This window comes from Fusarium tjaetaba, assembly GCF_013396195.1.
Source record: "Fusarium tjaetaba strain NRRL 66243 chromosome Unknown NRRL66243_c0000359, whole genome shotgun sequence".
NCBI lineage: Eukaryota > Fungi > Ascomycota > Sordariomycetes > Hypocreales > Nectriaceae > Fusarium > Fusarium tjaetaba.
The window spans coordinates 50499-68370 of NW_023501555.1; the positions used below are offsets into that span (position 1 = coordinate 50499).

At 48.9% G+C, this 17872-nt stretch overlaps 5 protein-coding genes across 5 annotated transcripts; 2 read left to right on the top strand and 3 right to left on the bottom strand.

Moving 5' to 3' along the window:
• Nucleotides 1-1299: 1299 nt before the first annotated feature.
• On the bottom strand, nucleotides 1300-1990 carry FTJAE_12776 (uncharacterized protein; the record flags this gene model as incomplete). Its single annotated transcript, XM_037345855.1, has 2 exons — nucleotides 1300-1808; nucleotides 1876-1990. The coding sequence occupies 2 exons, from the start codon at nucleotides 1988-1990 to the stop codon at nucleotides 1300-1302; spliced, it is 624 nt and encodes a 207-aa protein (XP_037200187.1).
• Nucleotides 1991-3651: 1661 nt separating this feature from the next.
• On the top strand, nucleotides 3652-6063 carry FTJAE_12777 (uncharacterized protein; the record flags this gene model as incomplete). The annotated part of the gene is made up of 2 exons (XM_037345856.1): nucleotides 3652-3933; nucleotides 3988-6063. The coding sequence occupies 2 exons, from the start codon at nucleotides 3652-3654 to the stop codon at nucleotides 6061-6063; spliced, it is 2358 nt and encodes a 785-aa protein (XP_037200188.1).
• A 432-nt stretch (nucleotides 6064-6495) lies between these two features.
• FTJAE_12778 (coxI translation protein CYA5) lies at nucleotides 6496-10203 on the bottom strand (the record flags this gene model as incomplete). The annotated part of the gene is made up of 1 exon (XM_037345857.1): nucleotides 6496-10203. The coding sequence occupies one exon, from the start codon at nucleotides 10201-10203 to the stop codon at nucleotides 6496-6498; it is 3708 nt and encodes a 1235-aa protein (XP_037200189.1).
• Nucleotides 10204-11189: 986 nt separating this feature from the next.
• FTJAE_12779 (branched-chain amino acid aminotransferase) lies at nucleotides 11190-11693 on the bottom strand (the record flags this gene model as incomplete). Its single annotated transcript, XM_037345858.1, has 1 exon — nucleotides 11190-11693. The coding sequence occupies one exon, from the start codon at nucleotides 11691-11693 to the stop codon at nucleotides 11190-11192; it is 504 nt and encodes a 167-aa protein (XP_037200190.1).
• Nucleotides 11694-14573: 2880 nt separating this feature from the next.
• FTJAE_12780 (LSB6 LAs17 Binding) lies at nucleotides 14574-17022 on the top strand (the record flags this gene model as incomplete). The annotated part of the gene is made up of 3 exons (XM_037345860.1): nucleotides 14574-15235; nucleotides 15286-16071; nucleotides 16122-17022. The coding sequence occupies 3 exons, from the start codon at nucleotides 14574-14576 to the stop codon at nucleotides 17020-17022; spliced, it is 2349 nt and encodes a 782-aa protein (XP_037200191.1).
• Nucleotides 17023-17872: the final 850 nt, after the last annotated feature.

Below are 17872 nucleotides of genomic sequence, written 5' to 3' on the forward strand. Positions count from 1 at the left end.
ATAACGTTAGTTAGCCCCTTGATCTATCCGTCACTGGTAAGCGCGCCGGTAACTTACACCGGATCACCATATTCGATCTGACAGATGTAACGTTCATACCTACCAAGGCAGGAATAGGTAGGTATATGATCACTCATATATGCTGCTAAAACCGACAAGCTTTCGGTTTCAACACACGACAAAGGGTAACTTTCCGTTATGTCACCGCCAAGTCTGTAGGGGCTGCTGGCTTGACTGTTTCAAGACCTGGAGCTGTCACCATCAGTGACAATTCATCAGCCCGCTTACATATGCTGTATATGGAAATACTCGCAAGCTAGTCCTTGTTAGATGACCGCATCATTGTAGGTAAGTATTCCAAATTGTTGATGGCCGAGGCACGGGTATAGAACAAAGTTTGGATGAAGCATCTCGAACTTGAAAGTGTCTCGTCATGTCTTCCTTCGAAACTTTGTATTAGTGAGAATTATACCAAAACAGAGGCCAAGAGTTTCCAAAAGCCAATAAGAGAGATTCACACGGACTCGACGTTGTCAAGTTGCGACAACCTCAGTCGTGGTCGATCATTGGTGGTTCGATTGTTGAATTCGATATTTGTCGGCCGCCGATATTTCATGGAATAACCCAGTAATGGCCGGCATATATCAAGATCGGAAGTGTTGTTTGACACAAATCCATCTAAACCTCGTCTTCCAGCCTTTCAGGCTCGTGGTTTCACTGGCAGGCAAACTCCAAGACAGTCTACACCCAGTTTTGGTGATCTGTTTGCAGGTACATCCTGGGGGAGGAAAGAAAACTCAGGATTTTAACCCTAAGTGATAGAAATGCTTTTATAAATCTAGTCTAAACTTAGGAGACTTTTTGCTAATTTTATTTTGACACCCTGCATCTAGGTTCGGTGTTTTCTTGCCCCCTGAGGACATCCAATGCCTTTCACAAGATACATTATCCTGTTGTGACTTGACCCATCGGACCCAAATAACTGTGACATGTCCATCACATCAATATGATGCAGCTTGAAACGTCAACACGGCCTCACCGTGGCCTTGCTGCAGGTGCCGATCGTCGTCATACCTACCGATGCGACCTCTGCACTGGCCTCTCTATCACGTCTCATACCGCGCCAAAATCATGAAAAACACTTCGAAATTTGTTATGATCTGACCTTGTATTGATTCGATTATAGCGGTTATATGGTATCAAACTTGTGTGTCAACTTTTGTCTAACCCGATAACAGAACCTCTGAACGCCCTCAACGCAGAATTCATGCTTGCCTGAGCCATCTCTCACGCAAGCTCTCACTTCTCAGCCACAAGCTTCCTGACCTTGTCCAATAGAATAGAACTCTCCCTGCCAAGCTTCTTGTTTCCATTGCGATCCCTCGTCTTAGCCATGGCCTTCTTGAACTTTTGTCTCTCAGCGATCTTCTGCGCCCTCTCTTCCTGTCTGCGCTCAAACTCCCGCCGCTTCATCTCAGCCTCCTCCTGGCGCTGTGCTGCTTTGGCGAGCTGCTTGTCGTAGTAGCCTGGTCGTCTGGTGCGTCGTCTGTTGCCATCACTAGTAGGCTCACCGACAGAGTTCTCTTGTGCCTTGGCTTCATCTGCAAGCATGAGCTGTCGTGTGGGATGCATCTCCTCGCCTTCTTCCTCGGGTTGCTTCTCCTCGCTGGTGTCTTCTACAGGAGCCTCATCTTGGACTGGCTCGCTTGTCTTTGGTGCTGGTGCATTTTGTTGTTCACGGGCTTTGATCTTTGCGTAGGCCTTCTTGACCTTGGCCTTGTGAATCAACTCCTTCTTGACTTTTGTGACTGTGGTTGAATGTGAGTATGTGAAGTGAATGAAAATTTTTGGTGTGAAATAGGAGAAAGGACAAACCTTTTCGTCGCCAGGGACCGTCTGGTAAATTCTCGGGGCCGACTCTGAAGCCATGCTTAGGCTTCTTTGCCTCTGGGGCAGCATCGCCGCCTTCGTTTTGATGTTTGGGAGCCATGATCGTGGCGTTGTAAGTGTATGAGGATTGTCGTTGATGAGAATTGAGAAATGTCTCCACTGTCTTCGGTGAAGCAGTGGGTCCCACGCTGACCGAGACCGACACCGTAATTAACGGACGGCACTTGTGATTGTTAGGTCGGTTTTTCGGAGAGTTTCGGTGGAGCTGCGCCGTAATCTGATCAACCAAAGGGTAACAGCACACGACTTTTGCACTGTTGTGCTGAGCTGAACTGAACCGGACTTGAGTGCTTTGTTTATTTGTTGTGTAACTGACTCAAACGAATACGGCTTGACGACACCATTGGTCTACAATTGTAAGTGGGCTGATGATGGAAGATGCTGGTATAACTGTTTCGGGTTGAGGATGCATTGCCAGGTCACACAAGAGAGAGTTTATACTACCTCAAGATCGGGTGAATGGTTGGCCTGTGGACTGCTCAGCTTCCTATATAGAGCTCATCAGCAATAACAAGGCACAGCACAGCACAGCTTGTCTCAGTGTTATGCTCAAAGGTTCTTACTACACGTCAACTCTGCATCATCCATCACACGATTACAACCAATGCGTGTCAGGGATCCTTCCAGCAGGCGCTAAACGTCAGGTATCCGCAAGGGACGTGAGCACTGTAGATTAGCGCGGGTGAAAAGTTTCTTTTCTGCTGTGCCTTGTGAGCAATAAGTTGAGATGCTTCATCAGAGGCCAAGCCAAAAACGTCGTTAGTTGGATGTGGCATATCTGGGGGCTATCTCCACCTCATGAGCTGTATGTCACTTGATGGTGTTGAAGATGTGAATACCAAGACATGGGCCAACTGCATATACATACTGACTACAGCAAGATATCATATCACCTCTGTTAAAGTACAGTACTCGTTATGACAAAAGATTTAAAGGCGTTATTCAAACAAAAACACCTCTATCATGTGGCATCTATAAACATTAGTAGGTAATTGATCAAGGTACATGACTTACTCTCGTGTTAGTCTTTGTTCTAGCGTTAGACTCGTTAGGGAATGATTCACACATTCACCGCCATCGGCCCCAGTTGGTGATAGAATTAACGTCGTATCATAACTGCTTGTACCCGGACGGACCTGGACCTAAACCTAGACCCAGACCCTGGTGATTTCTGCCCGCCTCATCTCTTGACTCTCTTTAAACATATGACCTCTCTCTCTCTCTCTCTCTCTCTCTTAACACAAACTCATCTCGTCTACTTATAAGCCCCATCTCCTCTTCTTTGCCCTTTCTAGCTCTCCCCGGGGGAAGACGGGACCGCTCAAGACTCACTCCATCGTCAGTGTAACTGTCGTCATATTCGGTGGATGACGTCCCACGATACGATCCCAGATTCCCCATATCCCATACTCAAACTACTCAGATTCGCATTCTCTCGACCCACGCTGTGCCTGGCTATTGCTCTAATCGTTCTTGTCGCATGATACATGATTATCCACTTCTCTCGGCTCATTAATCAGACCCTTTCTCTACCTTAGCCACGCCCGTTGAATGACAATATCAGCAACTCCAAAACCCCTGCATTGAATCACTCGTCACCTTTAATAACACCACTTCTCGGCTCTTTCGTCTTTCTTTATTCATGACGGATTCTACTAAGAAACTGCACGGCTGCTGTTACAGCTATTCAACATCGCCGTCATGCCTATCTTTCAAGCCGATTTAGACAATCACGAATCTATTGAGCCAGCAGCAGCATCTATTGAAGTCGAAGTGCCACTCCCGGCTCCGACGCTTAGACGTCTTTCGGAGGAGAGTATTCGTACCGAACTTTGCGAAGGGCCTATCTTTGAGAGTCCACCACAATCAAACACCAACAGTCCCGAGAGAACCGAATGTGCTGAGAATGCGATATCGGATCGAGCTTCTCTAATCGAGAGACTCAAGAGAGCTCAGTCTCCGACCTGGATCCCAAACCGTCATGTGTGTTCTTCTGTTTCTTTGCTGTAGCATCCAAATTCTAACAATCTCCCACAGTTTGACTCTATTATTCAGCATCACGCTCCTCCTCCCGAGACAAAGCGACCCCAATCTCCATCCGAAACTTCACTACTTGCGCCTGCCCAAATCACACCCGAAAAGAACGACTCCCAACCCGATTTCGACAATAGATTACGCGATGGCCTCAGCATCGAGCGACCGAGATCGGCCCTACACAGCGGCAACTTCACCGAGGAGGAAGCTGTAGCCAAGGATCGTGCGGCTCCCAAGAGTAGATATCCTGCGCCAGCAGAGACTTCATGGATTGCTACTTCACCACCGAGACACTATACACCATTCCAGCACGACAAGGGAATCCCATTTACAGGGAGTGCAGAGAGCTTCCGATCAACTACATCGCCTCTATCCTCGTCTCTCTCGTCAAGCTTTGTGTATAAGCCACCTACTAGTCCCTTGGTTCAGGCCCAGAGCTCAGAAGAACACGACATGTCTTTACCGAGAGATGGATTTGGACATACTGGGAACAGTCGCTACATGCCCAACTCAGTTTCTTCCTCACCTTGGATGTCTCCATCTCCACGATATTCTCTACCACAGCGCGTGCCCTCATATCGAAGAGAAGCGTTTCCATATCAGGCACATCAACCTCGAAGATCGTTGACTTCAACTCCAAGTTTCATGCAAGCTGGTGCATCTCCACCAACGCCCGCTCTTCTTCGACCACGAAGATCCTCTCTAGTTGCAGAATCTTCGCCACTTCAGCACGCATCTATGGTTGGATCCTATGAAGAGAGCATTCTTCGTGGGCGCATGTCTACGACCCCTTCTAAGCCACTCGACTTTGTTGCTCAGATCGGTGTCTTGGGCAAGGGAAAATGCAAGTCCAGTTTGAAGTGCCCGCCACACGTTACTCTCTCATTTCCTGCCGTGTATTACAGCTACAGCAGCACCTCTCATGGCAGATCAAATACGGATGACGGGCCGAGTCCCTATGTTGGTCAGATTGACCTTGAAAACGGTCTTCCTAACCCTGATGATGAACATCGGGCAAAGAAGAAAGCACAAAGCCGATTTGCAGACAGGAAACCCATCGAAGACATGATGGACATTGGTATTGATAATCCAGGATCTGAGCAAATTTCACGCCGAAATTCTCGAGCCAGCCGCAGGTCCGGCTCTGGCTCTGCGAAAGCCCCTCCAGGCGGAAGCTATCGTATTCCGGAGAAGGGGCAGATCCAGATCATTGTCAAGAATCCGAACAAGACTGCCGTCAAGCTGTTCCTGATTCCTTATGACCTTACGGGCATGGAACCAGGCACCAAGACTTTTGTGAGGCAGCGTAGCTACTCGGCTGGTCCTACCATTGAAAATGCCCCTGCAGCTTCTGAAGCAAATACTAGTGATCGTCCTATATTGAGATATCTCGCTCATTTGCATATTTGTTGCCCTGCAAAAGGGCGGTACTATCTCTACAAGAGCATTCGCATTGTCTTTGCGAACCGTGTGCCTGACGGCAAGGAGAAGCTCAGAAACGAAACGACATGGCCAGAGCCTCGCTATACTCCTTACAAACCCATTCGTCTGATGCATCCTCCGCTGCCTACACATTCTGGTCCTGGAGCTATGCTAGCCGCTGAAAAGGCGCTGCGCAGATGTAGCGTAGGCATCTTCCCAGGCCCTTCGTCTCAGGCTTTCGATGCCATGGAAAACATGTTCCGGGTCAATGATTCTCCTACTGGCAGCTCTGCAGCCGGTAACACCCTGCCGCTTGACCCGATTCCTTTCTATCTTCCCGGTCGCGTTCGCACAAGCAGCGATGTTAGTAACAGCACAAGCACAACTGCTGCCCTCGGCAACGAGATGCGTTCTCCTGACTCATCTCAAGCCAGTCGTCCCTCGACCAAAGACTCAACCAATGGTTCACCGTCGGGACATGCACTCTACGAGAAGCTCACTAAAGGCGAACCTGGGTACGGCGGTAATGCCTTCGCCCTTAACAGGTCGGGATCACTTGGTGGTGCTGAAGGTCTACTCTCGCAGCGCTTGCGTTCCCTCGGGGTGAAGCAACCATCGCCTCCAGAGACACCCAACCGGGGTGACATGTCTCCTTAGACAAAAGTTATCAAGTAATTGCATGTTTAAGCATGCCTACTGTACATAAAGCGCCCTCGTTGAAAGGGTCTTATCATAACCAAATATCTGTATGTATATTGGATCACAAAGGGTATCGATTGCCCTGGATGGCGTTCTTCTACCCCGTCTAATCATTGGATTGGATCAAAGGGGCCTGGTCAGGAGTTATATTGCTTTTAAGGCGTTTGGTGTATCTCGATACCAGGCAAAACCTGCCATAGAAGGCTTAGATAGTCAATTGAATCCCTACACACTATACTACTCTGTCGTAATGGTTGTGAAAGTGCTGGCAAGAAATTGATCGTACTTAAAGCTTGAAAACAACATGTTGATCATGGCTTGAATTTTCTATTATACAAAAATGGTAGGATCTTTTGGTTTTATACACATAAATCTGTTATACATAATCAATCATTCAAACATCTGCCTCCTCAACCTCTCTGCCCGCTTCTTAGCCATTTGCTTGCGGTTCTCTGCTGTGAGTGTCCAGGTCTTTTCCCCATGATGATTCTCATGCGAGTATGGTATCTTGACCCTCGGCTTCTCACCGTGAACCCTCTGATCGTAGCGATCCCAGAACGCGTTCCAGTAGCTGAACCGTTCTCGGGCGACCCGATCGTCTGGTTGCTCAGACCCCATTGCCTTTGCCTCGATTGTGATGTTGCCTGATGGATTGGGAACATCGAGTGCTTGGTCTAGCTCAAAGTGCGCATTGCGTCGAGAATGCCATAAAGCGGCATACCGTCGAACTCTGCTGTGCAGCATTTCCTTCCATGTCTTGTTGTCAATGTCCCTCAGGGGCTTAGACGCCACTCCAAGGTTCTGCTCACGCTTCGTCTCCTTCTGCAACTCTCGGAGCAGGGCCTCCTTAACCTTCAGTAGAGCATGGTAAGACAGACTCTGAAGCACTTTGTCGAGTTCACCAGGCGAAACCTCTTTACCGTTTACGAGATATGCCGTAGGCATCGACTGAATCTCTGATGTGACAAAAGCATGGTGCAGACGTGGACACTTCTCCTCAAAAGTTGATAGCACGCGAGAGACGTCTGGAGACCAGGCTGCCATCTTACGCATCTCTATCCACTTGTGCTGCAGACGGTAGAGGAGACTGTTGGGTGGTTTCAAGGTACGGGTATTTTGCATAATGAGCGCATTGCGCCGAGGGGGTGCCCAGCCTTGCCACCCTGGCATGAGCATCTTCTCGCACCAGTACGCGGCACGCTCAAATCTGCCCATGTCAGAAAGATCACGGATAACGCGTACCCAGTTTTGCCGGGTCAGCTTGAAACCAGCATCCGTAACCTTGTCGACGGTCTTGCTGAGAAGGTCTGGTTCGATCATCTTCTTGAATGTCGTTGTCACTGTGTCCACAGCACGAGACAGAGAGTATTCGGTACCAGTCAAAATGCCACCACCTGAGCGTTTCCGGCTGGATGCAAAGGCACTTTCCCATGTCTTGTCCCACAGCGAAATGGCCTCACGGTACCTCTCATCGTAGTTAAGCGCGCGTATCAAAGAGGCCATGATATCAGGAGGAAACTGTTTGTTCTTGAACTGGGGGAAGACTTCAACGAATAAACCCATCAATTCTTCAACGGAACCAAAGTCTCGAAGTTCGGTAAGTAGAGTGATCGCTCGACCAAGGAACTTAGTTTCCGCTTTAAGTCTTGCAAGGTTGCTAGAGTCGGTCGCTGCAATCTCCTCGTCCGGCACGGACTCCTCTGATGTTTTCGCTGCCGCAGCAGCCTTTTCAAAATATGCGACAAATTCCTTGGCCAACTTCTGGGTTCGCTCAACACCAGGTTTCCTCTTTACGGCAGCGGCAACGAGAGCAACCCAAGTACTGAAGGTAACAGGCAAATCTGACTTTTGCATACGACGGAAAAGACTTTCAACAAGCTCGTACTCTCCATTGCGAGCAGCTGCAGCCATAATGGTAGCAAAATGCGCAGGGGTGACAAGGAACAGCTTCTCCTCAACACCACGCTTCAGTAAATTATAGGCGGGATGAATTTGGTTGACTCGGATAAGCGCCTGGAGAAGAAAGGTGTATGTGTTGTCATCCCATTCCACACCAAATTCTCTCATGCGCTTGAGTAGTTCATAAACCTTGGTGAGATTCCCCTCGACGCCGTTGAAGTTGATAAGCTGGTTCCAAATAGCTTCGGATATGAGCTTACGATGGGTCAGCTCAATGCAAAGGCTCTCGGCCTCGGAAAGAAGACCATTCTGGCAGTATGCCACCACCAGAGACAGGCCCATTTCTATAGAGATGGGCACCTCAGCTTGCTGTGATTTGGTGAATAATTCCAGGGTAGTCTCCAAATCACCCCTTTTAGCAGCCATGGCCATGGCGTGTGCATAGGTGTATGCGTCCGGCTCATGCTTTTCTGCGATGTCATCGAACAGTTTCATGACGGCATCATAGTCAGTGGTCCTCAGGTGAGCCTTGAGATATGTGTTCCAAGCGTCGAGGTCCGGCTCAACCAGGTATTCATCGGTCATTTTCTCCATCTCTTTCTTTGTATTCTCAACATCTCCAAGCTGAGCATAAACGTTTATTGTGCTTCGGAATCCACGGGGGGACTGAAGCACTTCTGGAAATTCTTCCACATACTTGGGCCATAACTCTTTAACGGCTCGCACATCGCCCCTCTCTGCATAGTATTTGAGGTACTTTTCATATCCCCATTGGTTGAGCCCGCCTTTGTAACGAATCCAGTCGTCTTTTATTTCTTCAAGTCTGGCCGACCTCTTTGGGAAGCAAATCTTGAACATGCCACGCAAGACAGTTATCGCAGGCTGTGCATCTGGCAGTTGCCTAAAATTCTGGTAAATAGGAATAAGACGTTCCATGGTAACCCGACTCTCCTGTTTTACCATCCAGCGATCGATCATGGTGTTGAGGTACGTGTTGTATGCATTTCGATCCTTCAGAGTCTCAAGAATAACCACCGCATGCCTGGGGCGGCACGGTTCTCGTAATGCCATGTTGGCAAAGAACTTGCGGAAAGAGGACAAGGCGAGCGAGGCAACGGGGTCTTCCCTGATTTTCTTAAACTGCTCTGCGCCTTCGCCAACCAGATAGGCTCGAAAGCTGAAGTAGTGAGCTCCTTGTGCAGGAAGAGACGCAAGCTGTTGAAGTCGTGCTAAATCCGGGGCCAGCGCATCGGGCCTTTTCTTGATGCGGTCCTTGTAGAATGCAATCCATACTTCCAAAGCTGCCGCCCATTTTTTCGAGTTGATCGCATCCGCCATCAAGTATTCAAGTCCGTGGTTCAGCCCTTTTGTCTCCAATCCTGTCTTGAAGCACTCCACAGCCGAAGGAAGATCCCCGGACCGTAGAAGCAGGATAATTCCAGCAGTCAAGGTGTCATTATCCCATGACTTTGGCGGGATTTGGCGGAATATTGAGAGGGCCCTTCCTGTCTCAACGATGCTGTGGGAGCGAGACAGATACTGTACTACCTGGCCACGCAGGAAACTTCTTTGGTCATTGTCTAGCAACTGGTACTGGTCCCAAACATCTTGAAAATGGCCACCCTTTCCGTCCAATATCTGTCGGAGTTTCCGTAATTGCTGCACCTCTGGCCCAGCTTGGGAGCTCACCGTTGGCTTTCCACCAGGAAATAAAGTCGGGTCCTCCGCTATGTCGGCTATCTCATAACGTTGTGCCGTCCCGCGCGATCGGCCAGGTTGATTAGGAGTCGTTGTTTCGGTCTTTTCGTTATTTTCGTCTGCTTCATTCGTATCGGTCGTATTCGGCGGTATTATCGATGAGTATGCTCGTCTTGTTGGAACGATTGCTGTCCTTTGCGCATACTGAGAGGTGGGTAGTTCAGGGTAGAGATTGCGTAACAGAGGAAGAGTCGATTTTGGGTAAAGGAAGTCGAGGACCAAGACTGAAGCAAGTAGATTTGACTGTAATTGCTTTGTCTTTGGTTCGGGGGTGGTAGTTTGAGCAGTTCTCACAGAGCCTGGCAAGGAACTGGAAAGGTCGATAGCGGCGGCTCCATGTTGCCAAAAGGCTGTATGTAATCGTCGAGTTCGAATCGAAGTCTTGTGAAATACACGCTGGAGACTGCGCGACTCCAGATTCGCAGCTGTTCGCTCGAGCATTGAAGTCAAGGAGATGCTTTGTATTATGTCGAAAGGTCAAGGATAGACGTTGCTCATGCTTGGTGGCAAGTAGACGAAAGGACGGATTCCAATGACAAAAGCTGAGAAGCAGAAACCCGAATTGGAGTACCTCGAAAGTCGAACTGATAAGGAGCGGTCGTATTATACACACGGCAGGGCCGTAGAAGTGAGAAAGAAAAGCTCTATCGAATACCGTAAATCAACAAATACTCCAATCGCTATGTACAGAAAAAAAAAAGTTCTAGCTCGGCCCTCACAAAGATTGAAGTCGTTAACATCAGCCGATATCCACCATTGAAAATCGCCTAGGGATGTTTTCTGACCAATGAAATGATCTAGATGGCAGTTAGCGGGGTCCGCCGTTTTACCTTCAAGGCTTTACAATCATCATCGAGTCTAGAAATTGTGGTTCACTGGAGGACCTTTTACTGGTGCCTCAGTAATAACACAGTTGAACTCATAAAATATCAGCACTTTGTTTAGAAGACTTCGGAAATATCAAGTGCAGTGGCAAAGATTAACACATTCAGAGTACTCATGGTACTATGGATCACTGGGCGTTTGTTTCAATATTCGTCAATTTATTCTGGTGGATGTCGATCCAGGATATCTTTTTGCTCTCTCATACAAGTAAAAGCATCATACAAAATCTCATAGCGCCGCCCTCTTATCCATATATACGGCGATTTCCAACAGATACAATTTCCCAAAAATGAAAAACACCCAGTGGAACCAATATCATGACACAATCTGGTAACTCCGAGATAACCAGCTCTCAGCGCAATAGAACCCAGAAAAAGAAACCAAAGACGGTGCGGTCAGTATCCGGTCATCGTACATAAAAGAATTAAGAATATGGGGTATCGGTCTGGTTTCCGTTTTTTGTGTCTTTGTACACCCACTCAAGGGCGACAAGACATCAGTAGTTGAAGGCAAATGATGATATAGACAAAGCAATATCGCTTTTATGCGTTGGACTTGGCCTCGTCTGTTGTGTCAGAAGATGAGGCTCGGACCTCGTTCCGTAGTCCTGAAAACCCATCAGTGGAATGCTGAGCTGAGAGCTCCATCTCCAACCGAGGGCCCCGGCTCTGGCTCCGAGTTCGCTGCCTTCGTCGAACTGGTCTATGCTGTTGGAGTTGCTGCTCGACAGGAGACGCAACACGGGAAGGACAATGTTCTCGGCGGAGGCGGGCATGGAGAAGTCGACGTCTTGTGGGAGATGGCACTCTTCTAGGTGAGGATGGTCGAGATGCGTAGCTCAGAGCTGGGGAAGCAGCACGGCGGCGAGAGCGGCCTCGCAAGTTGCTGGACTCGTCTGTTGGAGCAGCTCGGAATGAGCGGACGCTTCCTCGGGTCATGCTTCGTTCTCTCTTACGGCCTCGTAGGACATCGTGGTCGGCATTAGGGGAAACGATAGCTGGCGGCTCAGCGTAGGCTGAAGAGCCGGGTGCGACTCGAGCAGTCATGTTGTGCTTTCTTTGCCGTGGTAAGTGATGGGAGTTGGAGTTGGGTGGTTGTGAAACCGCAGATAAGTCAAGGCAAGATAAGGTAGATAAGTAGTCAAGTTGTATGTAGAAGATAAAGAACAGAAACGAGAATATCAAGGTAGCAACGAAGGTGTCAAGTCAACAAGCCAACTTTTGTGGTGTTTGTGGTCACTTGAGCAACGACTGAGTGGTCAAATGCGAGGAGACGTGGCAGGGATGAGCATATAAGTCAAGGTCAGTTTTTTGTTTTTGCTTGGACAGTTGATCAAGAAGGTGAGGGAGGTAGAGGGCCTCACTCGGGATTTATAAATAGTTAGGGATTACCAAGGAGAAAAAGGATGCAAAAGGGGGACAAACACCTCGGGAATGGGAGTGTAGTTCCAAGGGATTGAAACCTTGAAGGTCCAAGGGATGGACCCGATGGTGGGTTAGACTCAGTTAGAGGGTGTAGCGTAGCGTAGTGAGGTAGCTAGACGCTAGGGAGTGTTAGTGAAGTGTGGGGTGCGGCATTGACATCCGGAGATGGCCCCCGTTGTTTGACATGGAACTTGCAGGCAAAAACGGAAAATGGACTTGGGGATGCGTCCCATCTCATGGTTTGTCCGCTCAATCGTCTGATGGAATGGTCACTTTTTTCTGCACTCGCTTACGAATAACGACCCCTGAAACGCTGTATTTTGTTTGTTTTGTTTTGTTTTGTTTGTTTGTTTGTTTATCTGCTGCTGCAGTCTAATGCTTGTCAAGTACCTACCTACCTATGCAAAGCAATGACAATATTGTATCATAATACTTCATGCTATAGTATAACTAAGCACTCACTACCTTTACTTCATACAGTATGCTGATACTACAGCTGAACAGACGCAGTTATGTACTGATAAGCTGATGGTGTTACAGACATGATCGGCCTCACGTTGGCGCTGAACTCTGTTGCTTAGCCTCACATCGTAGGATCGAACCTTGAAGAGCAGCATCTTGTTCGCACCAGGAGGCGTCAAGGTGTCTTCCATTGCTTGCTTTCCCCGCGCGGAGCAGGCCGTTGGGCAGACTGCTACGCTACCTTGCCTTTGCAGTGTAACAATCTATCCCTAGGTGTATCGGTATGACTGGACTGGATTGGCTTGGCCATCCCTCCAAGACAATTCGTCAATAGAAGCCATACGCAACTGGTATGGAAAGGCTTCACTCCCAACCCCAACCCCAGACGCAGAAGCTTGAAGCTAGACGATCATAGCCGAACTAGAGCTGACGAAACATGACGGTGCATATCATGACGTACAGGCCGACGTATCAGCTCTGATGTTATCTGTGCCTGTATCATTGTCCAGAAGCTGATTGCGAGGTTACAATTACAAAGATGTCTGGCCCGAATCAGCAACTTGGTCGTCAAATATTGCATGCAGCTCATGAGATAATGGCCTGCAATTGCCTTTTTGTAACCGTCATCATCAGCAGTTTAGCCATGTGTTTTCCAAGGTTGGCGTGCTTGTATAAACCCTCCATCACAAGTTGCACGCGATCAAAGGAGTTTTGTTAGCGCCCAGGCACTCCAATGCTACCAACCAACCCAGCCCAGCCCATTCTCGTTAGTTTTAGGTACAGTACGAATGTACTGGCTTCCATTCTTTTTAGATTGCCGGCTTCGCCTCCAAGTGGTGGCGCTGTCGAAGATTCCTTGCGTCAATCATTTCAGTTCGTAGATATTCTTAAACACATCCGTCAAACGAAAATCCCCCCAAGAACCTTGGCTTGTTCCGAGCAAGGAGTGATGCAGATATGTGAGGTCACACTAGGGCCGAGACTATTCCACTGATGCTGTACAACGCTCTTTGGTTGTGGGAAGTTTAAAGGAGGAAGGGCAAAGTAAATTCCGTTTCTGCTGTTACGGGAAACGGAATGGGAATTGTGAGGAGTAACTTATGTTAGACTCTCGGTTTGATTCTCCGACAATACGATAAACTCTACTGCATTGTTGGTTAGGCCAGATAACTCCATAGGACGTGATCTTTTGTTCGGCGGACTCAAATGTCCGTGAGGCCGTTCCTCCGTATTATCATCCGGACACTTCGGCCCCCAATATTTGTTATTGGCACTTGAAGAGATAAATAAAGAGAGGAGGTGAGCATGAAGAGATCCAATGCAAAGAAAATAACAACTTCCGCATTTGTTAATAAGAAAACATGTTAAGTTCATGCCCGTTCCTCAACCAAAAAGATCATCATCACTAAAAACCAATCGATCTCAACTCCCTTCCGGGCCTTGGTTAGGTCCGGCATCCGCTCAGGGGTCAGTATCCACCAATCACTTCCGGCCCCAGTTCCCAAGCCCGGGCTTTACTGGCTGTGGAGGCTGCTACTGTCAACTGGAGTTTAGTCTTTGGCTGGTTTTTGGCCTGTCACAAGCTTTGGATGGATGATGAGCTCTCGTCATGTCCACAACCTGGAACCTCAAACATTGGATCTAGGCACACATCGTCATTCTGTAACCAGCTTCGTTTTGGTTGTCACTGCCAACAAAAAGCCCCCCAACGCCTTACAGATACTTGTTGCTGATTCGACTCTTTTCTCTTCTTGATACTGCCCTTTTTTTTTTCACCTTCTCTTCACTACTTCCTTCTTGGTAAACTACTACTCCTTTTTCTCGAATAATAACAACATCCATTTATAATCTTATCCCTCCACCCCCTTTCAACCTAAATCAACACGCGTCACGATCGAGTAACCGACCGAATTCTCCATCAGCGAACCCTAATCCTAAGAGTTCGACCTCTACCTAGGGAATGGCCTTGAAAACATTCTAATTCCGCCCCGACCACTCTCTCCATCTTCATCCGCCTTATTCCCATCCGTCGACGCCAACATGCCGCGATCACGGCCCGCAACAACAGGCTATGAACGCCTCGCACAGGCCGACGACATCAGCGACGACTCAGATGAGGATCCCCTCTCCCAATCCTACGCATCTCTACAGCCCGCGGCTGCTCCACGATATGCCCCCGTAACTCAACCGCGCCATCGTTCTGGCATGGCCAGTCCCAAATCATTTGCCTCGTCATCGCAACCCAAATTTCGCCATCGTTCAGGAAGCAGCGCCGGTGTTGACCTCAAGGCCATCAATGCTCGTCTGGAGCGATGGGCAGACGAGATCGCTTCGCGCTTCAAGCGCAAGGGGAAGAATCAGCAAGGCGAAGAGGAGCGCCTCGAAATTCACTATTCTGTCTTCCAGCCTCCCGAGGGTGTTCGACCGGTGACCGCTGAGAGTATTGCGGCACCGCAGGAAGGCGTCATGACCAGAGCAGAGTTTGAAACTATCGTGGAAAGCGTACGAAGTGCTATTCGGCAAGAAATCCACCCGAGTATGATTTCTCAAGGCAGTTCTGGTAGTTACTTTGCCCGAAATCCTGATGGCAAGATTGTCGGTGTCTTTAAACCCAAGGACGAGGAGCCATACGCCGCAGGAAACCCCAAATGGAACAAATGGATTCACAGAAACTTGTTCCCTTGCTGCTTTGGAAGAGCCTGGTATGTCACCATCGTGAAGGCTTGCGCTGTCATTGCTAATGTTTCTGCAGTCTTATTCCTAATCTCTCGTATGTCAGCGAAGCAGCTGCCTACGTACTCGATTGCCAACTACGAACACATCTCGTTCCATACACAGACGTTGTATGGCTTGCTTCCAAATCCTTCCATTATCCATTCTGGGATCGCCGCAAGTTCCATCGCAAGAAGAAGCCTCTCCCCGCGAAGCCCGGGAGCTTCCAGGTCTTCCTCAAGGGTTTCAAGGATGCCAACGTGTTCCTTCGTGAGCATCCTTGGCCGGATCAATACTGGTCAGGATTCCGTACAAACGATGGCCAGAGTAAGAAGAAGAGGAGATGGACGGAGAGCTGCCGGCCATCGGGAAACGCCTCGCCGAATGATGGATACAATAGCGACGACGAAGAAGCTGCCCAAGCCGCGAATCTTTTGGGTCCTGATAACTTCATATGGACCGACAACTTGAAAGAATCTCTGCGAGAAGAGCTTGAGAAGCTGGTCATTCTTGACTACATCATGCGAAATACAGATCGTGGTCTGGACAATTGGATGATCAAGGTTGATTGGGAGACAGGCAAGGCCTCGATAGCATCAGACCCCATCCAAATGAACATGGAACCAGTCGCTGAGGAAGAGGGCCCTCGACCTGTTGATCTTTCACAACAAGGACCTCGTGCTACGAGGGCGTCATATCCTTATAAGACACAAAGACCTATGAGCGCCTCAAGCCGACAGCCAGCAGGAAACGAGCCAGCAATTACCATTGGAGCTATTGACAACTCACTTTCATGGCCCTGGAAACACCCCGATGCTTGGAGAAGGTAAGTACATATATCAACGCTGTGAGAGTCATGCTAATTTGTGTTGTCAGTTTCCCCTTTGGCTGGCTTTTCCTCCCTGTCGATCTCATCGGAAGGCCATTTTCTCAAAAGACACGGGATCACTTTTTACCGTTGTTGACTTCCACATCATGGTGGACGCAGACGATTCTTGCCCTCAAGAGGGTGTTCCAAATGGATGTTGATTTCCAGGAACGCATGTTTGCTAAGCAAGTCGCCGTAATGAAGGGTCAGGCCTGGAACGTCGTTGAGACACTCAAGACTCCTGATCATGGCCCTCTTGAACTGACCCGCCGAGCGAGAGTTTGCGTCTGGGATGATCTAGTTGACGTGCCTGTTGCTGTTCCTATGCGTAATACGTCCTCGGAAGTCCGCCGCAACCCCCACGTTCGTCAATCCATGGATGAGGCCGACATTGCTAGTTCGGCTCCGACCGGCAATCCTCCAATCGAGGACCTTCTCGGTCTGGCCAGTGCACCCGCCGATATGCCTCATCCAGGCAGATTCGAGCTCTCATCTCCGACAGGCGAGACTGCTCAGTCACCAGATGAGGTGCCCCCAAGCGAACCCAACCTCCTGGCACCAGCGGGGCACCAACAAAACGGTGGAGACACAGCCAAGCGTCCCACGGTCCAGGCAGCTGGGTTTAGGAACAGCTACCAGGGTCCTGTTCGTGCACTCAACATGTATGAACCAGCACGCCAGCAAGCACCGCGACAGCAAAGAAGATATTCATTTGCCAACGCTGCTGCCCGTCGTAACAGCAACACTATCGCACAGCAGTATTATGGCGACAATGAGAACTACACCGACGACCTAGAAGGTGACTTAGGATATGCTGCAGCTGAAGGGCAGATGGGCAACCAACGCAAGGTCATTGTTGAGCGGCTCGAAGCCGTCAAGAGTAGGAATCCCGTCTTTACCTGCTGGTAGCGGCCTCAACCTTGGCCGCAGCATTTTGTTTGCTTTTGATTTGAACGGCTGTCTGTCCTCAAAGGCTACAGGCATTGGATACACTACTATCTCTGCCAAGGTCTCAGCAGTCACGTCACCTCACAGTGTGGCCTTCACAATACGACATTCCGTGAGGTTGCATCCCTTATTAAGGCCACCTTAATCTTAGGAATCCAGGGGTAACCCATTGCATCTGCAGTTCCTCTCTTGGCCAATATGCAGCTTGTTCGAATATTTGTTGAGCGTTACTGCTTCGGGGTCTATGTGCATAACGCTGGTCACCGGGAGGTTTCTTCCAGAGACACAATGGTCCTTTTGGAACACTTGTCTCACTGCAAGCCAGGGTACCATTGCTACGAAAAGAGAAAACAGGCCGCCCAGGTTCGCAAGCAAGCCACAGAATTCAATCTGACTTGCATGAGGAGGACTCGAAAACCAAGCGAGGATGTGTGCGAGCAGAGCGGGGTCGGGAGCTGACATGTCATTGCTGTACAGTATAGTTCAAGGCTGTGGTACGTAACTTGCTGTGCTTATCCTGGTGCAGTATTTGGTGGTGTCTTGGAGTTTTGGGCTACAGAAGCCGCACGGGTTATGATGATAAAATTTAGATGTCGTTATGATAGCCCACCGCAAAATAGAAGGATATGGATATAGGCTATAGCCCAGTCATTTTTTGGACATCGTGCTGTAGCAACAATGACTTGGTTCATAGATACTGTTGAGATCTTGGGCCTCCCATAATGCCGTACATACTGTGCTATCTGTGCTGAGGAATAATAACCGGACAGTGTGGTAATCACGGATTAGCGGAATAGCGCCCGTATAACCA